This window comes from Carassius auratus, chromosome 8, assembly GCF_003368295.1.
Source record: "Carassius auratus strain Wakin chromosome 8, ASM336829v1, whole genome shotgun sequence".
NCBI classification, from domain to species: Eukaryota; Metazoa; Chordata; class Actinopteri; order Cypriniformes; family Cyprinidae; genus Carassius; species Carassius auratus.
Window position 1 is genome coordinate 2090889 of NC_039250.1, and position 20869 is coordinate 2111757.

General features: G+C 37.3%; 1 protein-coding gene across 5 annotated transcripts in view; it reads right to left on the reverse strand.

Annotated features, from left to right (window-relative positions):
• Positions 1-4105: 4105 nt before the first annotated feature.
• The window catches only part of LOC113106947 (eIF-2-alpha kinase activator GCN1), a 50863-nt gene continuing 34099 nt past the window's right edge, over positions 4106-20869 (reverse strand). For 2 of the 5 annotated variants that reach the window (XM_026269014.1, XM_026269013.1), the window contains exons 45-58: positions 20643-20807; positions 20402-20563; positions 19585-19677; positions 19174-19317; positions 17580-17849; positions 16647-16760; positions 10600-10830; positions 10326-10519; positions 9327-9441; positions 8486-8582; positions 8230-8378; positions 7263-7373; positions 6115-6336; positions 4106-4741 (exon numbers count right to left, since the gene is read on the reverse strand). In XM_026269014.1, the coding sequence (XP_026124799.1) occupies positions 4616-4741; positions 6115-6336; positions 7263-7373; positions 8230-8378; positions 8486-8582; positions 9327-9441; positions 10326-10519; positions 10600-10830; positions 16647-16760; positions 17580-17849; positions 19174-19317; positions 19585-19677; positions 20402-20563; positions 20643-20807 (2193 nt within the window). In that variant the 3' untranslated portion in view covers positions 4106-4615. Of the gene's footprint in view, positions 4742-6114; positions 6337-7262; positions 7374-8229; positions 8379-8485; positions 8583-9326; positions 9442-10325; positions 10520-10599; positions 10831-11772; positions 15655-16646; positions 16761-17579; positions 17850-19173; positions 19318-19584; positions 19678-20401; positions 20564-20642; positions 20808-20869 lie in introns of those variants that run through there. The other 3 variants (XR_003292602.1, XR_003292603.1, XM_026269015.1) reach the window with 3 other exon arrangements.

Below are 20869 nucleotides of genomic sequence, written 5' to 3' on the forward strand. Positions count from 1 at the left end.
GCGTGTTCGCGAATCGTTTGATTCACATCTTTAATTTTTGTACTAAGGCAGTACAGTAGTTTGCGTCTTATCTTCAGGCTAGAGTACAGTGTGTTAAAGTTAACTAGGAAAAATCCAAAAAATGGGCATACAGGGCTCAGTACTCGGTCCTTTGTTGTTCAGTCTTTTTATTAATGACCTACCATTACAGTGTTCAGGCGCCAGCTTCCAGCTCTATGCAGATGATGCAGTTCTTTATGCATCCGCTAAGTCACCAGAGTTGGCTGCTGATGTTCTCTCTGCATGTATGGCTGATGTCGGACAGTGACTCATTCAGTCAAAATCAGTTGGTGCTAAATTTTACAAAGACAGTCTCCATGTGTTTTTCTATTAAGAAACTTGATCTAAATAAAATATTTAAAATTAACTTGCAAAATGAAAAAAAAATCAATCTGTAACAGAATTCACATACCTTGGATTGGTTATAGATCCTAAACTTAATTTTACTAAACATATTAAGAAAATCTCTAAAACAATACAAAGAAATATCAACTGTATACCACTATATACCAAATCAGGCAGCCCTACAGTACATGCATGCTATGGTGTTTTCACATATTTCATACTGCATGACAGTTTGGGGGCAAGCAGCTCCATCTGCAACAAAACACATTGGTTCACTTTACAATCGAGCAATAAAAATTATGGATAAAAAGCCAATCCGCTATCATCACTGTTACATACTGCAGAAATATAAAATATTAAGCTGTGAAAGCTTTAGTAATTTATGTTTCCGTAAATTAATCTTCAAGTGTATTAATAATTTAGCAACTGAGCCTCTTAGTAAATTTATTGAAATACAGAACAACCAAAGAGTTACTAGAACTAGTACAAATCATAACTGTACAATACCATACTGTAGGACAAGCTTTGCACAGACTGCCATATCTGACTTCAAAAAGTTCACTTCCAGGATTAAGCTGTGGCTAAAGACAAATCAAAATTGTATACATTTTTAATTGTTGTTATAATTGTGTATGAGTATGTATGTATGTATGCGTGTGTATGTGTATATCTACAGTCTTGTTCAAAATAATAGCAGTACAATGTGACTAACCAGAATAATCAAGGTTTTTCGTATATTTTTTTATTGCTACGTGGCAAACGTTACCAGTAGGTTCAGTAGATTCTCAGAAAACAAATGAGACCCAGCATTCATGATATGCACGCTCTTAAGGCTGTGCAATTGGGCAATTAGTTGAATTAGTTGAAAGGGGTGTGTTCAAAAAAATAGCAGTGTGGCATTCAATCACTGAGGTCATCAATTTTGTGAAGAAACAGGTGTGAATCAGGTGGCCCCTATTTAAGGATGAAGCCAACACTTGTTGAACATGCATTTGAAAGCTGAGGAAAATGGGTCGTTCAAGACATTGTTCAGAAGAACAGCGTACTTTGATTAAAAAGTTGATTAGAGAGGGGAAAACCTATAAAGAGGTGCAAAAAATGATAGGCTGTTCAGCTAAAATGATCTCCAATGCCTTAAAATGGAGAGCAAAACCAGAGAGACGTGGAAGAAAACGGAAGACAACCATCAAAATGGATAGAAGAATAACCAGAATGGCAAAGGCTCAGCCAATGATCACCTCCAGGATGATCAAAGACAGTCTGGAGTTACCTGTAAGTACTGTGACAGTTAGAAGACGTCTGTGTGAAGCTAATCTATTTTCAAGAATCCCCCGCAAAGTCCCTCTGTTAAAAAAAAGGCATGTGCAGAAGAGGTTACAATTTGCCAAAGAACACATCAACTGGCCTAAAGAGAAATGGAGGAACATTTTGTGGACTGATGAGAGTAAAATTGTTCTTTTTGGGTCCAAGGGCCACAGGCAGTTTGTGAGACGACCCCCAAACTCTGAATTCAAGCCACAGTACACAGTGAAGACAGTGAAGCATGGAGGTGCAAGCATCATGATATGGGCATGTTTCTCCTACTATGGTGTTGGGCCTATTTATCGCATACCAGGGATCATGGATCAGTTTGCATATGTTAAAATACTTGAAGAGGTCATGTTGCCCTATGCTGAAGAGGACATGCCCTTGAAATGGTTGTTTCAACAAGACAATGACCCAAAACACACCAGTAAACGGGCAAAGTCTTGGTTCCAAACCAACAAAATGAATGTTATGGAGTGGCCAGCCCAATCTCCAGACCTTAATCCAATTGAGAACTTGTGGGGTGATATCAAAAATGCTGTTTCTGAAGCAAAACCAAGAAATGTGAATGAATTGTGGAATGTTGTTAAAGAATCATGGAGTGGAATAACAGCTGAGAGGTGCCACAAGTTGGTTGACTCCATGCCACACAGATGTCAAGCAGTTTTACAAAACTGTGGTCATACAACTAAATATTAGTTTAGTGATTCACAGGATTGCTAAATCCCAGAAAAAAAATGTTTGTACAAAATAGTTTTGAGTTTGTACAGTCAAAGGTAGACACTGCTATTTTTTTGAACACACCCCTTTCAACTAATTGCCCAATTGCACAGCCTTAAGAGCGTGCATATCATGAATGCTGGGTCTTGTTTGTTTTCTGACAATCTACTGAACCTACTGGTAACTTGTTTGCCACGTAGCAATAAAAAATATACTAAAAACCTTGATTATTCTGGTTAGTCACATTGTACTGCTATTATTTTGAACAAGACTGTATATATACATAGTTTTGTAGTATTTCTTGTTTTTATGTATGTATTTGTTTTATAATGTTCTTAGAAATGCCCAACCAGGGACAGGAGTTGAAAATTAGCTCTAGCTATAAACTCTATATGCTGCACATCAGTTACAGGCTTTGTATTGTAACTATGTTTGCTTGTATGGTCCCTGTTAAATAAACTTTAAATAAATAAATAAATAAATCGGGACTTCGGAGGGTATTCACAAATCATTTGCTTCACATGGGGACTTCTGAGCAGGGGGGCAGGGTTTCATTTTATTGAAGCACCTCTGGGCACCGCCATTGGCTAGCGGACCCCCACCTGCTGTTAGCATTCCATTGACTCCCATTCATTTTGGCATCACTTTGACAGCCAATAACTTTACATCTGAGGCATTTAAAGACTCCATTTGTCCATGATTTATTTCTAAAGAAACACGAAAATGTATAAAAGGCTCCATTACCTTGTATCTTACGTTATGGCCCAGTAGAAGCAGTTTTTGTAAAAATAGATTAACGATTGCGTCATAACCTGCAACTCTCTCTGTCGCACAGTAGAGAAATTACCGTATGGACAGGAGGAGAAGTATATTTATAGCAATATTTGACTGTCCATGAGGCAATCGGGGGACGTGGAGGCATGAAGTCAAGGGACATAATTAATCAGAATACTCACCAAAATTTGCTCCTGTTCACGCTCGCCTTCTCTGCAAGGTTCAGATGGTGATTCAAGATTTCTCTTGGCACATCGATTAGAAGACTTACAGGTTGCTCACGTGACATCTACGTCATCAAGCGCAGTTTGAGACTGCGCAGTATGCTCGACCCCCAGGAAGTGCGCCTTCTGTGTGAAAGCTAACACGTCCAGGGATTGATTCCGGCATTGAACCCGGGTCGGGGACCTAGTAACATTGCCGGGTTTGACCCGGGACGAGCGCTGTGTGAACAAAAGCCAGATCTAATGCCGTGTCGAAGTGATGATGCACGTTATAGCGTGACTCTTTTACTGGCTGTTATGAAGGAAGATCAACGTTCGCTATAAAAAGATATGTGCAAACTGTAATGAAGCAGAGATCAGTTAGTTCCTTACTTTCCTCACTGACGCCGAGATCGCTCACTTGCTTCAGTGAAAGTATAACGTGCCTAACGTTTTCAACTCGTACATTACACGTCACGCCCTGATGTCACATGGCAATGTGAAAGGGGCTTAATTGACTTCACTTGTCTCCGTTGAATCCAATGGGTTCGCTGTGTCCATTTCTTTTACTGTCTATGCTTCGGAGCGGGTTCGCGAATCTTATGATTCATATCATCGGTGATTTCTCTTGAAAAATTATACTTTAGTTATAACTAATTACGAGTTTTCAGATCTTATAAAGATTAATTAAATGTTGAACAGGAATAAAAACATGAACATTTTAAATCAAACCGTTTATTAAATCAAGGTTCTCACTTTCTAATAATTCATACAACCATTATTACAGGACAAAGCGCTAATTGGAAAATCAGCATCACATCCTTTGGGTTGTTAATGGCTCACTTGTCTTTCTCACACACAGAGAAATCAATTACAACAGCGAGAAACTGCTAAACTATCCAAAACGAAATATAAAAGGGCATCAGAACATCAATGTTTGAAAAGAATTGGCACAAATTAATACTTCATCTTTCAGAAGAAAACCAAACGAAAAATATACATTTACAAATTGATAGCCAATTAAGGACAAAGCAGATTTCAGATGATGATTTTAGGGGCTCAGCACAATAAATACTTTCCCAGGCTTGCCTTGTGGCGTAAATGACACGAGTCAAAGCTAGCGTGAGGAGAGAGAGAGTGTGTGTGTGTGTGTGTGTGTGTGGCAGATGCAGGATCTCTGAGAACAGCAGCGGCTACAGGACTGGATTCAGATCAGCTGAAGCGGTCCATCATGTCAGGATGGTGTCGTCGATCTCTTCGTTGGAGTCGGGAAGGCTGGAGATCTTCTTCAAGGATCTGCGGTAACATTCTGACAGCAGCTCGTTACTGGCCGAGTCCAGGATCGCACTGATGCTCTGAAACCAATTTACACACGCAGATGTTACTCCAAGTGCTGTGCCATGATTAGTTAGGAGACGTATTGTTTAAGTGGTGGCTTTTAAGGTGTTTTTTTTTTTAATCACAAGTCTGGTTTTATTGAATGGAAAAAGCTGTGGATATTCTGCACGACATCATCTTTTGTCGTCCAAACTGAAAACAAAAATGACTTTAACAAACAGTTTTTACTCATAAGTTTCACAAATAATTACAAAGTGGCACATTAAATGTGAAATTCTGAAGTAGAAAGACTGAAAAACTATTTGTTACCACATAAGGATAAATTTCTCGTAATAGAGATTGATATAAGCTTTCCATTGATGTGGTTTGTTAGGATCGGACAATATTTGGCTGAGATACAACTATTTGAAAATCTGGAATCTGAAAATCGCCTTTAAAGTTGTTCAAATTAAAGTCTTAGAAATGCAGATACATTTATGGTAATAAATGGAAAAAATATCTTCATGGAACATGATCTTTACTTAATATCCTAATGATTTTTGGCATAAAATAAAAATCTGTAATTTTGACCCATACAATGTATTTTTGGCAATAGCAACAAATGTACCCCAGAGACTTCAGATTGCTTTTGTGCTCCAGGGTCACATTTTCTTGTAAAACGTACTTCAATAACGCATTACAAGTAATGCTAGTTATGTAATCAGATTACTTTTCCCAAGTAACTAGTAAAGTAATGCATTACTTTTAAATTTACAATGAAATAGAGTTACTTTTTCAAATAATTAATGCCATTTACTTTGTTTTCCTATTTATTCACTGACAGCTCTCCCTGTGGCCTATTCCCATGTTCCCACAAATCTGGATTGAGGTTCAGAGGCACTTTCTTTAACCTGAGGTTCATTCAGTTCACTTTTTGGGTCAAAAAGTATTTCCAGATTTTGTTATTAAAGTCAAATTCAGGTGAAAAAAGTAACAATGCATTATTTTCCATAAAAAGTGACGATTAGCTACTGATTTAAGGAGCAAAAAACATTACCCAACACTTTCAACAAAATCACCCTTCATCAGAAGCTATGTCCATCCACATTATTTATGCAAATTGAGATTACATAAAACGGCTGGATGGAAATGGCAACATGTGCCTAAAATCTTAAAATGTGCACAAAACTTGAAGAGTTGGATATATTTTTTATCTGATGTGAAAATTGAACAATGAGAAATGTATATATATATATATATATTAGGTAATATTGTTTTGTTCTTTTGATTCAGGCATGCATTACCTTTAATCACAAAAAATAGACTTTTTTACATACACTTAGATAATTTACAGAAACAAACATAATTTTTTATGGTACATGGAAGAAAGCAGCATGGAGCGAGGACTGACCTGCATGCCGTCTTCTCCCTGGCGCAGCCGCAGCAGGCTGACGAGCGTGTGTTCGCTCTGTGCTCGGACGCTGGTGTTCTTGTCCTTGGTGTTGTCCAGCAGGGCTTTGATGAGCGGTTTGACCAGACTGGGCTCCAGAGCGGGGGTCTCCGCCTCCTTACACACCCACCAGAGCACGCGCTCCGTCACCAGACGAATGTCACTCGACTGGTTCTGCAGACACTGTGGGAGGATGTTTGAGTTTGTTCACAATGTGTACAAAAACACCTTGTGGAATATTATGTATGGAACATATCCAGATAGGGCTGTATGATAAACCAATTTATCAAAACAACATTAAGTCCATGACATTGACAAAAGTTTGAAAAAGTCATTTTCAACATTTCGTGGAAATTATGCCAGAAATATATTACTATTGTAAGGTAAACGTAATCAAACTATTTTTTAGAATGAAGGAATATATAATCAAGATTTTTTAAGTATACATATTTACACTATACAACTTTTCTTGTGCAGCACCTCATTTGACAAGAAAAATAAAAACTGAAAAAGAATTGCTACGTTAACATTTGTTTACATCGTAAAACATTGATTAAACCGTAGAAGTTTTATGGATTCATCTTACCTTTTTAATTATAAATGTGCACTAAATAAGGATAAAATTACAATTAACTCCATGCATCTATAAACTTAGTTTACTCAAACTAGTTATATTCAATTTTGAGGTCTAAGAAATACGTCAAATGCATCTCCTTCCCTATTAATATTATTACATGAATATTTCGACATCAATTTTGAATGTTATGAAATAAAATAATATTCTTGTCCATATTATCCAGCCCTACACTACATGACAATTTATATCCCATAATGCAAAATGCTCTCATGACCCAGAAAAAATATAGTGATAAACTAAATAACAATGCATCTGAAGCATTTTTCATGTTAAATTTAACATTGACTATTACTTATTGGACCCTAGTTAACATTACTAACAATAACCAGCTGTATTTTTATTAACTAATGCTAACAAAGATTATTAAAAACTGTAACAAATGTATTGATAATTGTTACTAAACACACTACAGTCCTCTGTATATTAGTGTACAGCAGGCGGTTTGTCTCAGTGAATGCTGGAGGAGGCTCACCTTGATGAACTGTGTGATGATGCGCGGAGAGATGCTCTCCGGTCCTCCTGAGCGGAGCTGGTGTCTCATCAAGTAACCCATGGCTCTGATGCCGCTGCAGGCGATGGGGATCTGCAGAAAACACACACACACACACACACACACACACACGAATCAAATGTTTGCACCACAGTTGCATAACAGAGCGTTCATGAATGCATTGTAAAAAATAAATTAAAAAAACCTGCAAGATCTTGTGAAAACCATAAGCTCTAATCTCATTGGCTGATGTTGAATGACATCACAGGCTTCCAGGGTTCCATTTCAAGTTCTATAATTTTCCATACTAAAATGTCCAGATTTTTCAGACCATACTGAACATGATAAATTGTTTTGTGTATTTATGATTTATCATCTTATCATATTTTAAAACAATGAAAGTGTTTTTTGACCTTGCATGCATGCCAACCTGTTGTTGGAGACTCCCAAAACTTAAATATGAGCCTTTCATTACTCAAAATAGGAGCACTTTAAAACATACAAAACTATACAATTTATTCAGTCATGTAAAGATTTGATTGCCTGCACTAAATGTCATGAAAAAAAAAACATTGCTTTAAGATTTTTAATATATTAAAATTTTTAAATAAATTATTTAAAAGTTCTTAATTTTATATTTTAGAAATCAGAACAGGGACAATAGTCTGGAGACAACTATTTTTCCATTCCCTTGGTTTCTTTTTTCCTGTACTTGAAATGACAACAGTTTAATTCTGTATTTCCCCTGAGCTTTATTCTGTATGAAAAGCTGCTGCAATTAGCTTCTATGAGGAAGAACCCGGAACGTTTTAAAGGTCTGAGCAATGAACAACCGTTTGAATATTCATAACATTTTAAGATTTATTTGGCCCTAAACACAGGCATTTTTTTGGCCTCCCTGGGTTACCACGAGAGTTGTATTTTCTGCTGATTCACTGCGGTGTCTTACTCTGTCTGCGGTGGCGCTGGATAAGACGGCCTCCAGCACAGACGAGCTGTACTCCTCCGAACACAGCCGATCAGGAGCGGACTTCACCGCGATGGCCAGAGCCAAACTACGGCCGTGACGCACCATCCAGTCCACGCCAGACACATCCGCTGCAGACAAACAGATCACACGAGAGGATTCAGTTCTAGATTGAAGTGCTTTTATTGATGCATCTCATCCCAAAGCACCGGCAGACCCGAGATGTGTGTGATCTTACCGAGGACATGCTGCTGTAACACACTCTTCAGCTCCTCTTCTGACAGGAAGGCACACAGCTCGCCAACACAGCCTGCAGAGGCCATTCTCGTGGCATCCTACACACACACACACACACACAGAGGGAAGGGAACAATAAGACACTCTCACAACCACATCCTGTGTTAGTTACTGTTTTAAAGACAAAAGATCACATGCAGATTCTTGCATGACTTCAAACATAGAATAGTATGAGTAATATATTATATATTCATAAATGTCAGTAGGCCTACATTTAAATATAAATTAATATTTCACACACACATGCACAAGCACACACATTATAAATAGACAATCTTTAAGTATTTCTGTATGCATGCATGCATGCATTTATATATACAGACAATCACTAAGTATCATCTTTATTAGGACTAACATATTATATTCTGATAGCAATATGTCTATTTATAATATATTTAATTATTTCAAATTGATGCATATATACACACACAATATAATGTTTACTCAACACAAGAACGATTAAAATGATTACATTTATATGAGTATACAAAAAAAGCAATACAAGCAGAGTTATTGTAGTAGCAAGATACTATAGCTTTTATTTTCAATTTTTACTTTATTTAAAGTCCTATATATTTTGATGTATTTTTGACATTTTTATAAGTTTTAGTTTTTTATTTACTTTTAATATGTCTATATAGTTTTGATTAATTTTGTTTTAGTTATTTCGGGGTTAAATTAAATGAAAATGAGACACGTTGGCTGTGCAACCTGCTTTTATTCACTTTTAAAAAATGTTTTTAATTTTAGTTATCCATAATAACCTTAACTAGTAGCTGTACCTCATCATGTCCCAGCATGCCCAGCAGTGTGGTGGTGATGTTCTTCCTGATGGAGGGGTCGACCTTTGACCCTGCCCCCTGGATGACGAAGCGCAGGGCCTGCAACATGGTCTCCCTGCAGAATAAAGACAATAACAGAGTGACTGACGAGCACAAAATAACTTCTCTACAGAAGATACAACAGAAACCTTTATTATGAGCAAGAGCTACTGATCATTAATACTAGGTGACTAATTAATTTGGCAAAAACTATAGCATTTATGAATGATTAGCTACCGCCAGCTAGTTAATGTTTGATTAAAAAAATAAAAAACTTTCAAAAAAACTTTTATTTGTTCAGGGGTGGCCACAAATGTGTCAGTATCTGGGAAACTTAAATCTGATTGGTGTCATTCTGTTATAATAAGCATTTAACGGTAAAATTGCTCATTGCACCAGTACACAAATACTATTTCCTGCATAGTTTTAGTTTCGTTTCTCATCACTTCTGCACTGTTTATTATAACCTAAGAAAATTACTTAAACCAATATTTCATATTAATCTACTTGGTAAGAAAATCTATACTTTTATTAGCACAGATGCATTAAATTTACCAAAAGTGAAAGTACAAAAATAAATGCTGCTCTTTTGGACTTTCTATCCATCAAAGAATCCTAAAAAAAAAAATGAATCAAGGTTTTCTTAAACCTTAAGCAGCACACCTATGTTTAACTTTGATGATAATTTAATTACTTTATTGATATTATGTTTCTTGAGCAGCAGAGACACTGAAGACTGGAGTAATGATGCTGAAAATGCATCTTTGCATCATAGAAATAAATTATATTTTAAAGTATATTCAAACAGAAAATGGCTATTTTAAAGTGTAATAATATGTTCACAATATTTCAGATTTTACTGCATTTTTGATCAAATAAATGCCGCCGTGTTGAGCAGAAGACACTATTTTTCTATACAGTACTGTAAGTGCTGCAGAAGTGTGCATTTGTTTTCCTCACCTGACTCCAGAGTCCTCTGCGTTGCGTATGGCCGTCAGCTGTTCTGTGAACAGTGGATCTACTTTAGTGTGTATGGAGACCAGCTGACCCAGAGACTCGGCCGCCCGCAGCCTCACGGCGCGGCTGGAGTCCTGCAGGGCCTTCAGGAAGGTGGTCTGGAGCTGCGGCAGGAAGGGTTTTAGAGCGATGCCCACCTGCGCACGAGAGAGGAGATGTGAGCGTGAGTTATGAGTCTCTTCATCAGCATCAGGACAGAGGTGTGAGGGACACTGACTTTGGCCAGCAGCAGAGTGAGCGTCTCCAGCAGAGCCGTCTTCACATTCCAAGAGAATCGGTCTCCCAGTATACGGATGAGGGGTCCGGTGATGCTGACCACAGAGGGCCGCAGAGCCTCCGCTGATGTCAGCTTAATGACTCCGCCCAGCGCACGAGCCGCTTCCTCCTTCTGCTCCGGACTTCCTGTCAGCACACCCTCCCTCAGCACGGGGAGAATACACGTCACTCCCTGAGGAAACACACACAGCATGTACATGACTGCAGGATCATTCCTATACTATTACGGCACTTATTATTAGCATTTTGAATGAGCTTTTTTATGTTAATTCTAATTTTTTTGTTGTTGTTGTTGTAATTTTGTAAATTATTTTCAATTTCGCTTTAATTTGATTTGGGTTTTAATTTGTACATAACATTTTTAAGTTTGCAAACTATCCTGTATTAAAAAAACACTTTGCTTTTGTATATATATATATATATATATATATATACTGTTAGATTTTGCTGTATTTGGCTGAGCAGTAGTTTGGGTGGCTCGCCAATGTACTAGATTTCTCTAATACATAAAATAAGTAAGCTTGATCAAAGTTCTTGTGGGGAGAAGAATTTATTGAAGGTAGCAGTGTAGCAGTTCTTCAGCAGTGATGTTATCATGTCATCCTTCATACAATCTTAACCCAAAGTACTGTCTGTGAGAACAGACCTTTATACCTGTTAACAAATGTGCTATAAACAATACAATAACACCCCATGGAGAGACAATGATAGTGTAACCTTTTGGTGACTTAAAAGGATCTCTCCCATGGAGAGCCCATTCAATGACTTGATGTTGACCTAAGAGGCTGATTATATGGGCCAGTTGTTTCACACTATTGTGAACAAAGTACAGTTGCCTACAGTTGATTCCAAATACATCCAACCAAAGTTAATTAAAAACAAATAATCTTTCAATCCCCCCTTTGATCATTTTTGATCACACATAATAGAAAGAACATACAAAACAGTTATAATTTTAGTAGTCATGTACACATGCTGTATACAGGTTCCTTCTTGCAATACTTTTCAGTAATCATGAATACAGAATGCTGCATACAGGCTCCCTTACTTAAGATGACAGAATAAGAGTTCATGGTGAGGTTTGCATTATCTTTAATGCCAAAGTTCTTTTTTATTTTAATGTTGCGATCTTGTGGAAGTGACGAATGTTGTTGTGTTCTGTGGATGTTAAGGCATGTTTATCTAGGTGGCCAGTGCAGTTTGGTCCAAGCGTTGGATATCTTTGCTCATCCTCTGAAACGCTGGGACACCTACAATCACACCAGAGAAAAGGGAAACAAATCTTTCCAAAGAAATAGTTTAAACAAAATATGCCTAATTACCAATATAACTGTCCCTATTTAATGTTGGCAGGACACTACAGTGTTTATCAGTGGTGAAATGTTCATGTCTTCGTCCTCAGGCGACAAGCTAGAGCCTAAAAACTCTAGTCCCACCATATTTGGACTCTGAAAAACACTACTGCCATCTATCCCTCATCTCTAGGCAAATTCACATCAATCCACTCATTGTTTCCCTGTGCCTTAACTGCTGTGTCAGTTACTAAAAGATCCTCAATTGGTCTTTCCCATCTGTATTCTTGTTGCGACACATCAGTTTTTTTAATCTTTACCCATTTGTTGGGCACTAAACCATGGCTCCCTTTTGGAGGTGCCAAAACTTGATTCTTGGCATTGTGTACTGCCAGACTGAGTCTTTCATCAGTTTGGACAAGGCTGTCAGATGTTAGATTTTCAGTGGACATGGGCCGGCCTGTGACATGTTCAAAAGGGCATAGTCCATTTTCCTTGTGGTTTTCCTTAAGGCATCGGTTGTCATCATGTTTTTTTACATCTTCCATTAACAATGATGATTGTTTCCTGGCCAATTCAATTTGAATCTGTTTACTATGTAGAACAGTTTGTGAGTTTTGCTGAAGTTGTCTTAATGCCGCTGCATGTTTACCTCTCTCCTTTACGGCTTGTTTAGCAGCACTGTCTACTAGGACATCCTCTGTGGCTTCAGTTGTTGAGGTTTCATGGAGTCCATCAGCTTTTGGATAAGATGTCACTAGCTGGTGCTGCAGAGAGAGGTTCTTCAGTTTCCCTGTGGCTCCACAGCATTTAGCAGAGTCTGTTTTTGTTTGGCTGTCAACTGCTGAAACCTCTTCAACAGGTGGTCGTCATCACTTTGTCTCAAACTCAGCTTACAATCACGAATCCAGTGTCCTTCCTCGTTGCAATGTCTAAATCTTTCCTGAGTTTTCTCTCTTGAGTGTCTCTGATATTCACTTTTTTCGTATCCCATTGTCCTGTTGTTGTATGACAAGGTTTTGGATTGTAAAACTCTGAGATCGACTTCCTGTGTTCTTTCAATCTTTGCTGACCATTCTACAATCTGCATAAATGTTGTTCCAGTGCTGTCCCAGTCATCATACCTGATTTTAAGAGTTTTAGAAACCTCAGGTTTCAGTCCATTCACAAATATGGTTTTAAAAGGGATGCTAGTGTCTTCACAGAGTTCTTCAATGTTGTTGTTCAAACCAGCATGTTCCATCCAAGTTTGTCTGAAGCGTTCTTCAAATTCTGCAACACTTTCTCCTGTCTTCTGCACACAAGAGGTAATTTTAGCCCAATTAACCTCTGCAGGTTTCAGTTCAAATAAGAAGGTTTGAACCGCTTCCCATCCAGCTTCAATGTTTTCTTGAGATTCACCAATCCTTCTTTCAACACTTTCTGTAAGTCGTTGTTGGTCATTGTCTCTTAAGTTCACATTAACAATCATCACACTGTCCAGTGGATGTAAATTGTAGATTTTCTGCAAGCGTTGAAGAAATTGCCATACTTTCCGTGGTTGCTTGTACACATCTGGCAATTCTTTTGACCATTTGTCAACTTGCTCTGGAGTAGCTGGCTGGTATGTTCTGTATGGAACATATTTCTTTATTACCTTTTTTACTGTGCGAGTTCGTCGTTCACCATCTTCCTCATACTCCTCTTCATTTTCAGTTTCAGTTCTTCTGTTCTTAATAATTACAGGAGCAAGTCTAACCTTCAGTTTGTCCTTTGTAATTTCAGTATGTGTGTTGATATCTGCATCACTGTTATCAGAGCTGCTTGAAGCTTTTGATTCCAGTCGTTTGGAGAGCAAAGTTAACAACTTGTCATTCTGATGTAACAGTCTTTCTTTGTCCTTCTTTACAGTCTGTAATTGTTCAGCCAATGCTCGAACCTTTGCTTTCTCTGCTTTTTTCTCATGTTGTAATTTGTCAGTTTCACATCTCTGTAGATGCTGTCGAATTTGTTTGAGCAAAATTACAGACAAGCCATCTCTGTTGGTGTATGTCCTTAAGCGCTGCATCTTTCCATAAGCCCTTTTAATGTCCGGCAAAGCCCATAGTCCACTCTCTGAGTACTTGATGCTGTACTTCTGGCAGATGTCATCATGGCACTTCCTCAGTCCCAGCCTTTTGTCCAGATATGCATTCAGATTCTCCAACATCTGATCAATGGTAACATTTGGAGGTTCTGTTCCATGTCTTTCTGTTGTTGGCCTCAATGCATGACTATTGCCTTTGTTTTGTGCAGACTCAGCCATGGCGAATACAGGAAAAGTGCCCTCAGAGGTGTGAAAACAGAACACAAGGTGTTAGAACTGTTAAAGGTACTTATTCAGATTTAAATTCACAGCAGTCTGTTAGACTGACCATTTTCAGTTACACAGACAAATCATTAGTTTAAAAGCTCAGCTTAGTTTTCAATCTTCCATTTAAAACGAAACATTTACATTCAGGCTAATTTTCCTTGTTTAATGTCTGAATTGAGTTCTAGCTCAGAAGGCTGAATGCCTTTTTCAAATTTGTCCCTTAGACAATTTACATTAAATATATTTTTTTTTTTTCTGTAATTTTATGGAAGGCAAACAAACTTATAGTTTCATGGTTTTATGCCATCATTTTCTAATTCGGTTTGAACATTAATTTAAATCTACATTAGTGGCTACTGAATTAGCACCCAGTCAAGAATTCCCAATTCTTGCAGCAACATCAGTCCCAATTCTATCTATGACTCCTACAGTCTCTGGAGAAATGGACTAAATTGTTTTTTTACACAATTTCTACAAAGAAAAAGAGAACGGACTAAGCCTCTGCTTCTACAATCTCTTGATTACTGGACTAAACTGTTTCTTAAACAATTCCTACAGATACAAGCAGAAAGTACCAAGCCCTTGCTTCTACAGTCTCTTGATTACTGGTCTAAATTGTTTCTTTCACACAATTCCTACAGACAAAAAGAGAACGGACCAAGCCTCTGCTTCTACAATCTCTTTATGAACGGACTAAATTGTTTCTTAAACAATTCCTACAGACATAAAGAGAAAGGACCAAGCCTCTGCTACTACAGTCTCTTGATGAACGGACTAAATTGTTTCTTAAACAATTCCTACAGACTCCAGAGAACAGGATTAAGCCTATAACTACACATCTATGGCTCCTACAGTCTCACGAGAACGGACTAAACCTCTTTCTTGAATGATTCTTATAGACTCAAGAGGACTGGACCAAGCTATAAACACTTTTTCTATAGCTCCTACAGTCTCAGGAGAATTAACTAAATCATTTAAAAGGTTCCTACAGACTCAAGAGAAAGGCCTAAGCCAAACATTTCTTAAACAGTGCTACACTGGTTATTATGGTTACACTACACACATCAAATGATCTGCTTACTTATGAAAAAGTGTTCTTTTAAGTTCTTTTAGAGAGCTGATAGTTTCACTCACCAAATTAGAATCTTTGAGAAAGGATCAAGTTGATTCAAATAACTTATGTCCACAGATGCGGTCTGTTGATCTTCAACACAAAAACTGTAGAATTTCCAAAACTCTTTTGTTCACTTCTTGTTGCAATTGGTGAGTTCTCTTCTTGTCAGTCCCTCCTGGCTGGCTCCGCCAAATTGTTAGATTTTGCTGTATTTGGCTGAGCAGTAGTTTGGGTGGCTCGCCAATGTACTAGATTTCTCTAATACATAAAATAAGTAAGCTTGATCAAAGTTCTTGTGGGGAGAAGAATTTATTGAAGGTAGCAGTGTAGCAGTTCTTCAGCAGTGATGTTATCATGTCATCCTTCATACAATCTTAACCCAAAGTACTGTCTGTGAGAACAGACCTTTATACCTGTTAACAAATGTGCTATAAACAATACAATAACACCCCATGGAGAGACAATGATAGTGTAACCTTTTGGTGACTTAAAAGGATCTCTCCCATGGAGAGCCCATTCAATGACTTGATGTTGACCTAAGAGGCTGATTATATGGGCCAGTTGTTTCACACTATTGTGAACAAAGTACAGTTGCCTACAGTTGATTCCAAATACATCCAACCAAAGTTAATTAAAAACAAATAATCTTTCAATACACACTTTAAATTTTTTTATTAAATTTAAATTAAAATACATAATTTATGCATTTAGCAGACACTTTTATTCAATATATAAAATGTTAATAATTATATTTAGCTTTATATATAATTTTTTTTTTTAGTAAATTTATTACTCCGTTCAAGTTTATTCTTATTATTCACTTACAAAGATTTCAATAGTTTGTTTACAATAATAAAACTTTGATTTTCATAAAGAATTGCTGGAATGGAAGACTTTGCTTTTCTTGTTACTGCCACAAACATGCTTTTTTACTTACCACTACAACCTAATAAATATAGTATATGAAATGTTTTTTTTTTTTCGGTTTTATTCAGCAAGTGACACCCAGTTATAATCTTTACAATAAAAACTGTTGTTTTGCATTTTGAAACTTGTGTAAAAACTGTTGGCTGTCCTGTCAAATAATGAGTCAAAGAATGAAAAGTTATTTTTTGTCATATGTCGTCTAACTGGGGATTCCTAACCGCAGATTTCTTTTCCCACAAATATCAGGCAGCGAGTCATTCTGAACACTTCCATATTGATTATGTGCTATCAGAGATTACTTTTGCTCTGTAAGTGATTCTTACCTTCTTGGGCAGACAGAAGCCAGGTAGGTGTTGACCTTTGACCTCAGCGGCAGCAGAGCGAATGTCCCTGTGTAGGTCATCAATCAAGAACAGCTGACTGCCAGCATCCAGTTTCTGCACAAACACAGTGAAGTTATGAGAACTGTTTCGACCAAACAACAATATAGGTAATATTTCACGTTTAAATTCAGGTAGCAGCATAACTATAATAAATACAGGAGAAAAAAAGTCTGCATCACCAAGTCAACTAAGTAACTTTTTTATTATTATTATTTTTTTTTATGAATGCATTGTAGAATGCAATCTATTCCTGTGATGTGCAGCTGAATTTTCAGCATCATTACTCAACACATGATCTTCAGAAATCATGAAAATATGATGATTTATTGCTCAAAATTTCTGATTATTATAAACGCTGAAAACACGCTGATCAATTAAATTTTTCTGGATTCTCTGATGAACAGAAAGTTCAAAAGAACAGTGTTTTTTTTTTAAATATACAAATATTTTCTAACATTATAAATGTCTTTACACAATCACTTTTGATTGATGCATTACCTCCTTGCTGCATAAAAATATTAAATTCTTGAAACAAAAAAACAAAAAATCACTGACTCCAAACTTCTCAACAGTAATGTATATACAGCAAAATATTGTAATATTATCTTCCAAACACTTTAATACATGAGTAAAGTGAGTGTATGTATACATATATATATGTGTGTGTGTGTGTGTATAACTTGTTTATGCTACTGAATTCTACACCTGAGATGTTATTTAAAACACCTCAACCTTACTAGCACATAAAGGATCATGAAAAATTACGTTTTCTTCTGGCTTGCGATTGGATCACATGAAACAGATGATAATACCAGGTAAAGACAAGGACTTGTAGAAGTTCCACTGATGTACACGGATGAAAGCATCGCTCACCTTTGTGATGGAGTTGATGGTGTCCCAGCTCTGGTTGAGCACCTCAGGGTTGGGGTCGTTCATGAGCCGCATGAGGCCGGACAGCAGCATGCGTGTGTGAGCGCTGTAGTCCAGCCGTGTTCGAGAGAAGTATCCGTTGAGGATGGTGACGGACGCCTGCCTCAGCCCAGCGTCTGCTCCTCGTGTGGCCTCCAGCAGATCCTCAATGATGATTCTCTGGCCCACTTCATCCTCCACCGAGAGGATCACCGCCTGACAGTTGCTCAGCTCCTGCACGAGACCAGAGACATCACATTTACAGTCAAATAATTCTGATTCCTAATCATTTCCGTTGCAGAGAAAGTTGAGTGTGTGCATGTTTATGTTTAATAAAAAAGTATTTTCTGCTCACATATATCTCAGTCTATATTTAGCTACTTGATCAAAAAGACCAGTAAAAATTGTGGAATAATATTACAACTGAAAACAGTTGTGCTGCTTCATATTTTTGTTCAAACCTTCATACATTTTATTTTTCAAGATTCTTTTAATGAATAGAAAGTTCCAAAGAACAGCATATATAAAAAAAAAAAAACATTTATGCAACTGTAATATTTTAAGATTATTGTCACTTTTTTTATAACTTGCTCTTTGCGGAGTAAGTGTATTAATTTATTTTCTTCTTTTCATATACATATACACTTTTTGAATGGTAATGTATCATGGTTTTCACAACAACACGAAGCAAATTAGCAATACAACCATTTTCAAGATTGATAATATTAATAATAATAATAAATGGTTATTGAGCAGCAAATCTGCATATTAGAATTATCCTTCAGAAATCATGAAATAAATTAAAGTTTAAAATACATTCAAATAGAAAACACTTGAATTGTAATAACATTTCAAATTATACTTCATTTTTGATCAGTATTGAGGAGAAAAGACTTCTTTTCAAAAACTAGGGCTGCCCCCTAATTGTCGACTAATCACGGAGAATGTAAAGATGTTTATTTGTACGCACTCACAATGACAACAAAATGTGCTTTTGTAAAATAAAGAAAGCAAACCGGCTCGGCCTCTGTGAACGAGCATGAAACTTCGTGTACATATTTGCCTTGCAGACATTAAAAATATATATCAAGTATATAGAGAGTGAAATGTCTACTTTCAAATTAATCAATTCAAATGGACAACTAATATACTCAGATTATGAAGCATGCATACAGGCGCATCACTACTGCAGTGATGACGAGTCTGTCGCCGACTTCATCTCTTAAACCGAAAATAAAGAAAGCATTAGTTTATCAAATTATTAAAATGTTAATTAAGTCTCCTTAATGTTTTTTTTCCTGACACATTCATAATCATAGCTCCTGCAGTGCGCTGTGGCAAGCTTTATGAGTGCACTTGAGCGCTTATTATGCTTTGTAGGCAATTAAAGGCTCACTATGATTTAAATGGTTTATTAATAAACGTGTGATTAGTCGACTACATCTAAAATTAGTCGACCAGAAAAAACCTTAGTCGAGGGCAGCCCTATCAAAAACATTCAAAATCTTAATTATTCCAATCTGTTTGACCAGTAATGATTGACAGCTGTCGTGTTCACCTGCAGGCACTCGTCTGAGTCCAGCTTGTCTTTGAGAGAGGAGAGCAGCGCGGGCAGAATCACCCCGAGGTGTTTCGTCAGAGCGTCTCCTGCCACCGCAGACAGGAAGGCCAGGACACGCGTGTTTACAGGAGGAGCCGTCAGCTACAGAGGAGAAAAATAAAGCGTTAATGGAATGGAGTCCAGATTTAACAGTTAAACAAGTGCAAGGAATTGTTCTAGTCTCTGTCTATTCTCTGTATTGGGCTGCACAAGTTTGACAGATTTTTCAAGGCTTGTGAGCCTAATCTTACCAAAACGGCATCTTAACAAGACATTGTTAAGCTTTTATTATATACTTTGTTATTCAAAAGTCTGGATATACAAGGTTTTAATCTTTGCTTCTGCACAAGTATAGTAAAGAGAACTCACTTTAGGCACCAGGTAAGGCAGGACAGATCGACTCTTCACAGCCATGACCTGTTTCAATCCATCCAACGCAAACTCTGACGTCTCCTCGTCCTCCTGCAACAAAAAACAAGCAGATTTTAATTCACCATACATACTGTTTTGAAGCAGACTGGATAGATAGAAACTGGCAATTGAGAAGTAGAGAACTAACAGTACTGTATTTATGTATTAAATAACCAGAAATGTTTTTTTTAATCTGCATATAAGAATGTTTCTGATGGATCATGTGACACTAAAGACTGGAGTAATGATGCAGAAAATTCAGCTTTGATCAACAGGAATAAATTATAATTTACACTACATTCAAATCGCAAACAGTTATTTTAAAATGCAATATTATTTGACAATTTTAACTGTATTTTTGATTAAATAAATGCAGCTTTGGTGAGCAGAAGAGTCTTCAATTAAAAACCCAAACGCATATGTATATTAGATCTACTGAGCATTATCTTTGTTTTCTTATTTATTAATCCCAATTGAATCCAAAAGTGACTTAATAATTTACACCCCCCCAACCTGTATGAATTACTTTCAGCTGTTAAAAACACACACTAAAAAAAGATATTTTGAAGAATGTTGGTAACCGAACAGTTGATGGTAGCCATTGCCTGCCATAGTATGGAAAAAAAATACTATGGAAGTCAATGGATACCGGCAACTGTTTGGTTACCCACCAAACTTACACAAGTTGAGGGTCAGTAAATACGTTTTTATTTTTGGGTGTATTATCCCTTTAATATGGATTTGTTGCTTATTAATTGTAGGAAGGAGGCAGTACCAGTTGTTTGAGCAGTGTAGGCAGGATGTCGTCGAGGGCCTGGTGACCGATGGTGGCATGGAGCTGCTCGAAGGTTTTGGCAGCCGCTTCACGAACCTCCTCCAGAGGATCACACAGGGCCTTACGCACGGTGGGAACCAGAGACTCGGAGAACACCAGAACCTGACACAAAAACACAGCTTCACCATGATGACGTGAACAGAGGGAGCCCGCTGAGCGTACTTCATCAGTTCCAACTCACTGCGTCTCTGCTGGTGGACTTCATGATCTCACAGAGGCCGATACACACACCCTGCCTCTCGTCGCTCTTATCCGAGCGCAGACCCTCCTCCAGGATGGGAATGATTTCAGGCAGGATCTTCTCACCTAGTTTCTTCACCAGGTCTCCCAAAGTACGAGCAGCGATCTGGAAACACAGATTAACGTGAACAGCGTAAGCAATGGAGGCATTAAATTTTTTTCTGTAGA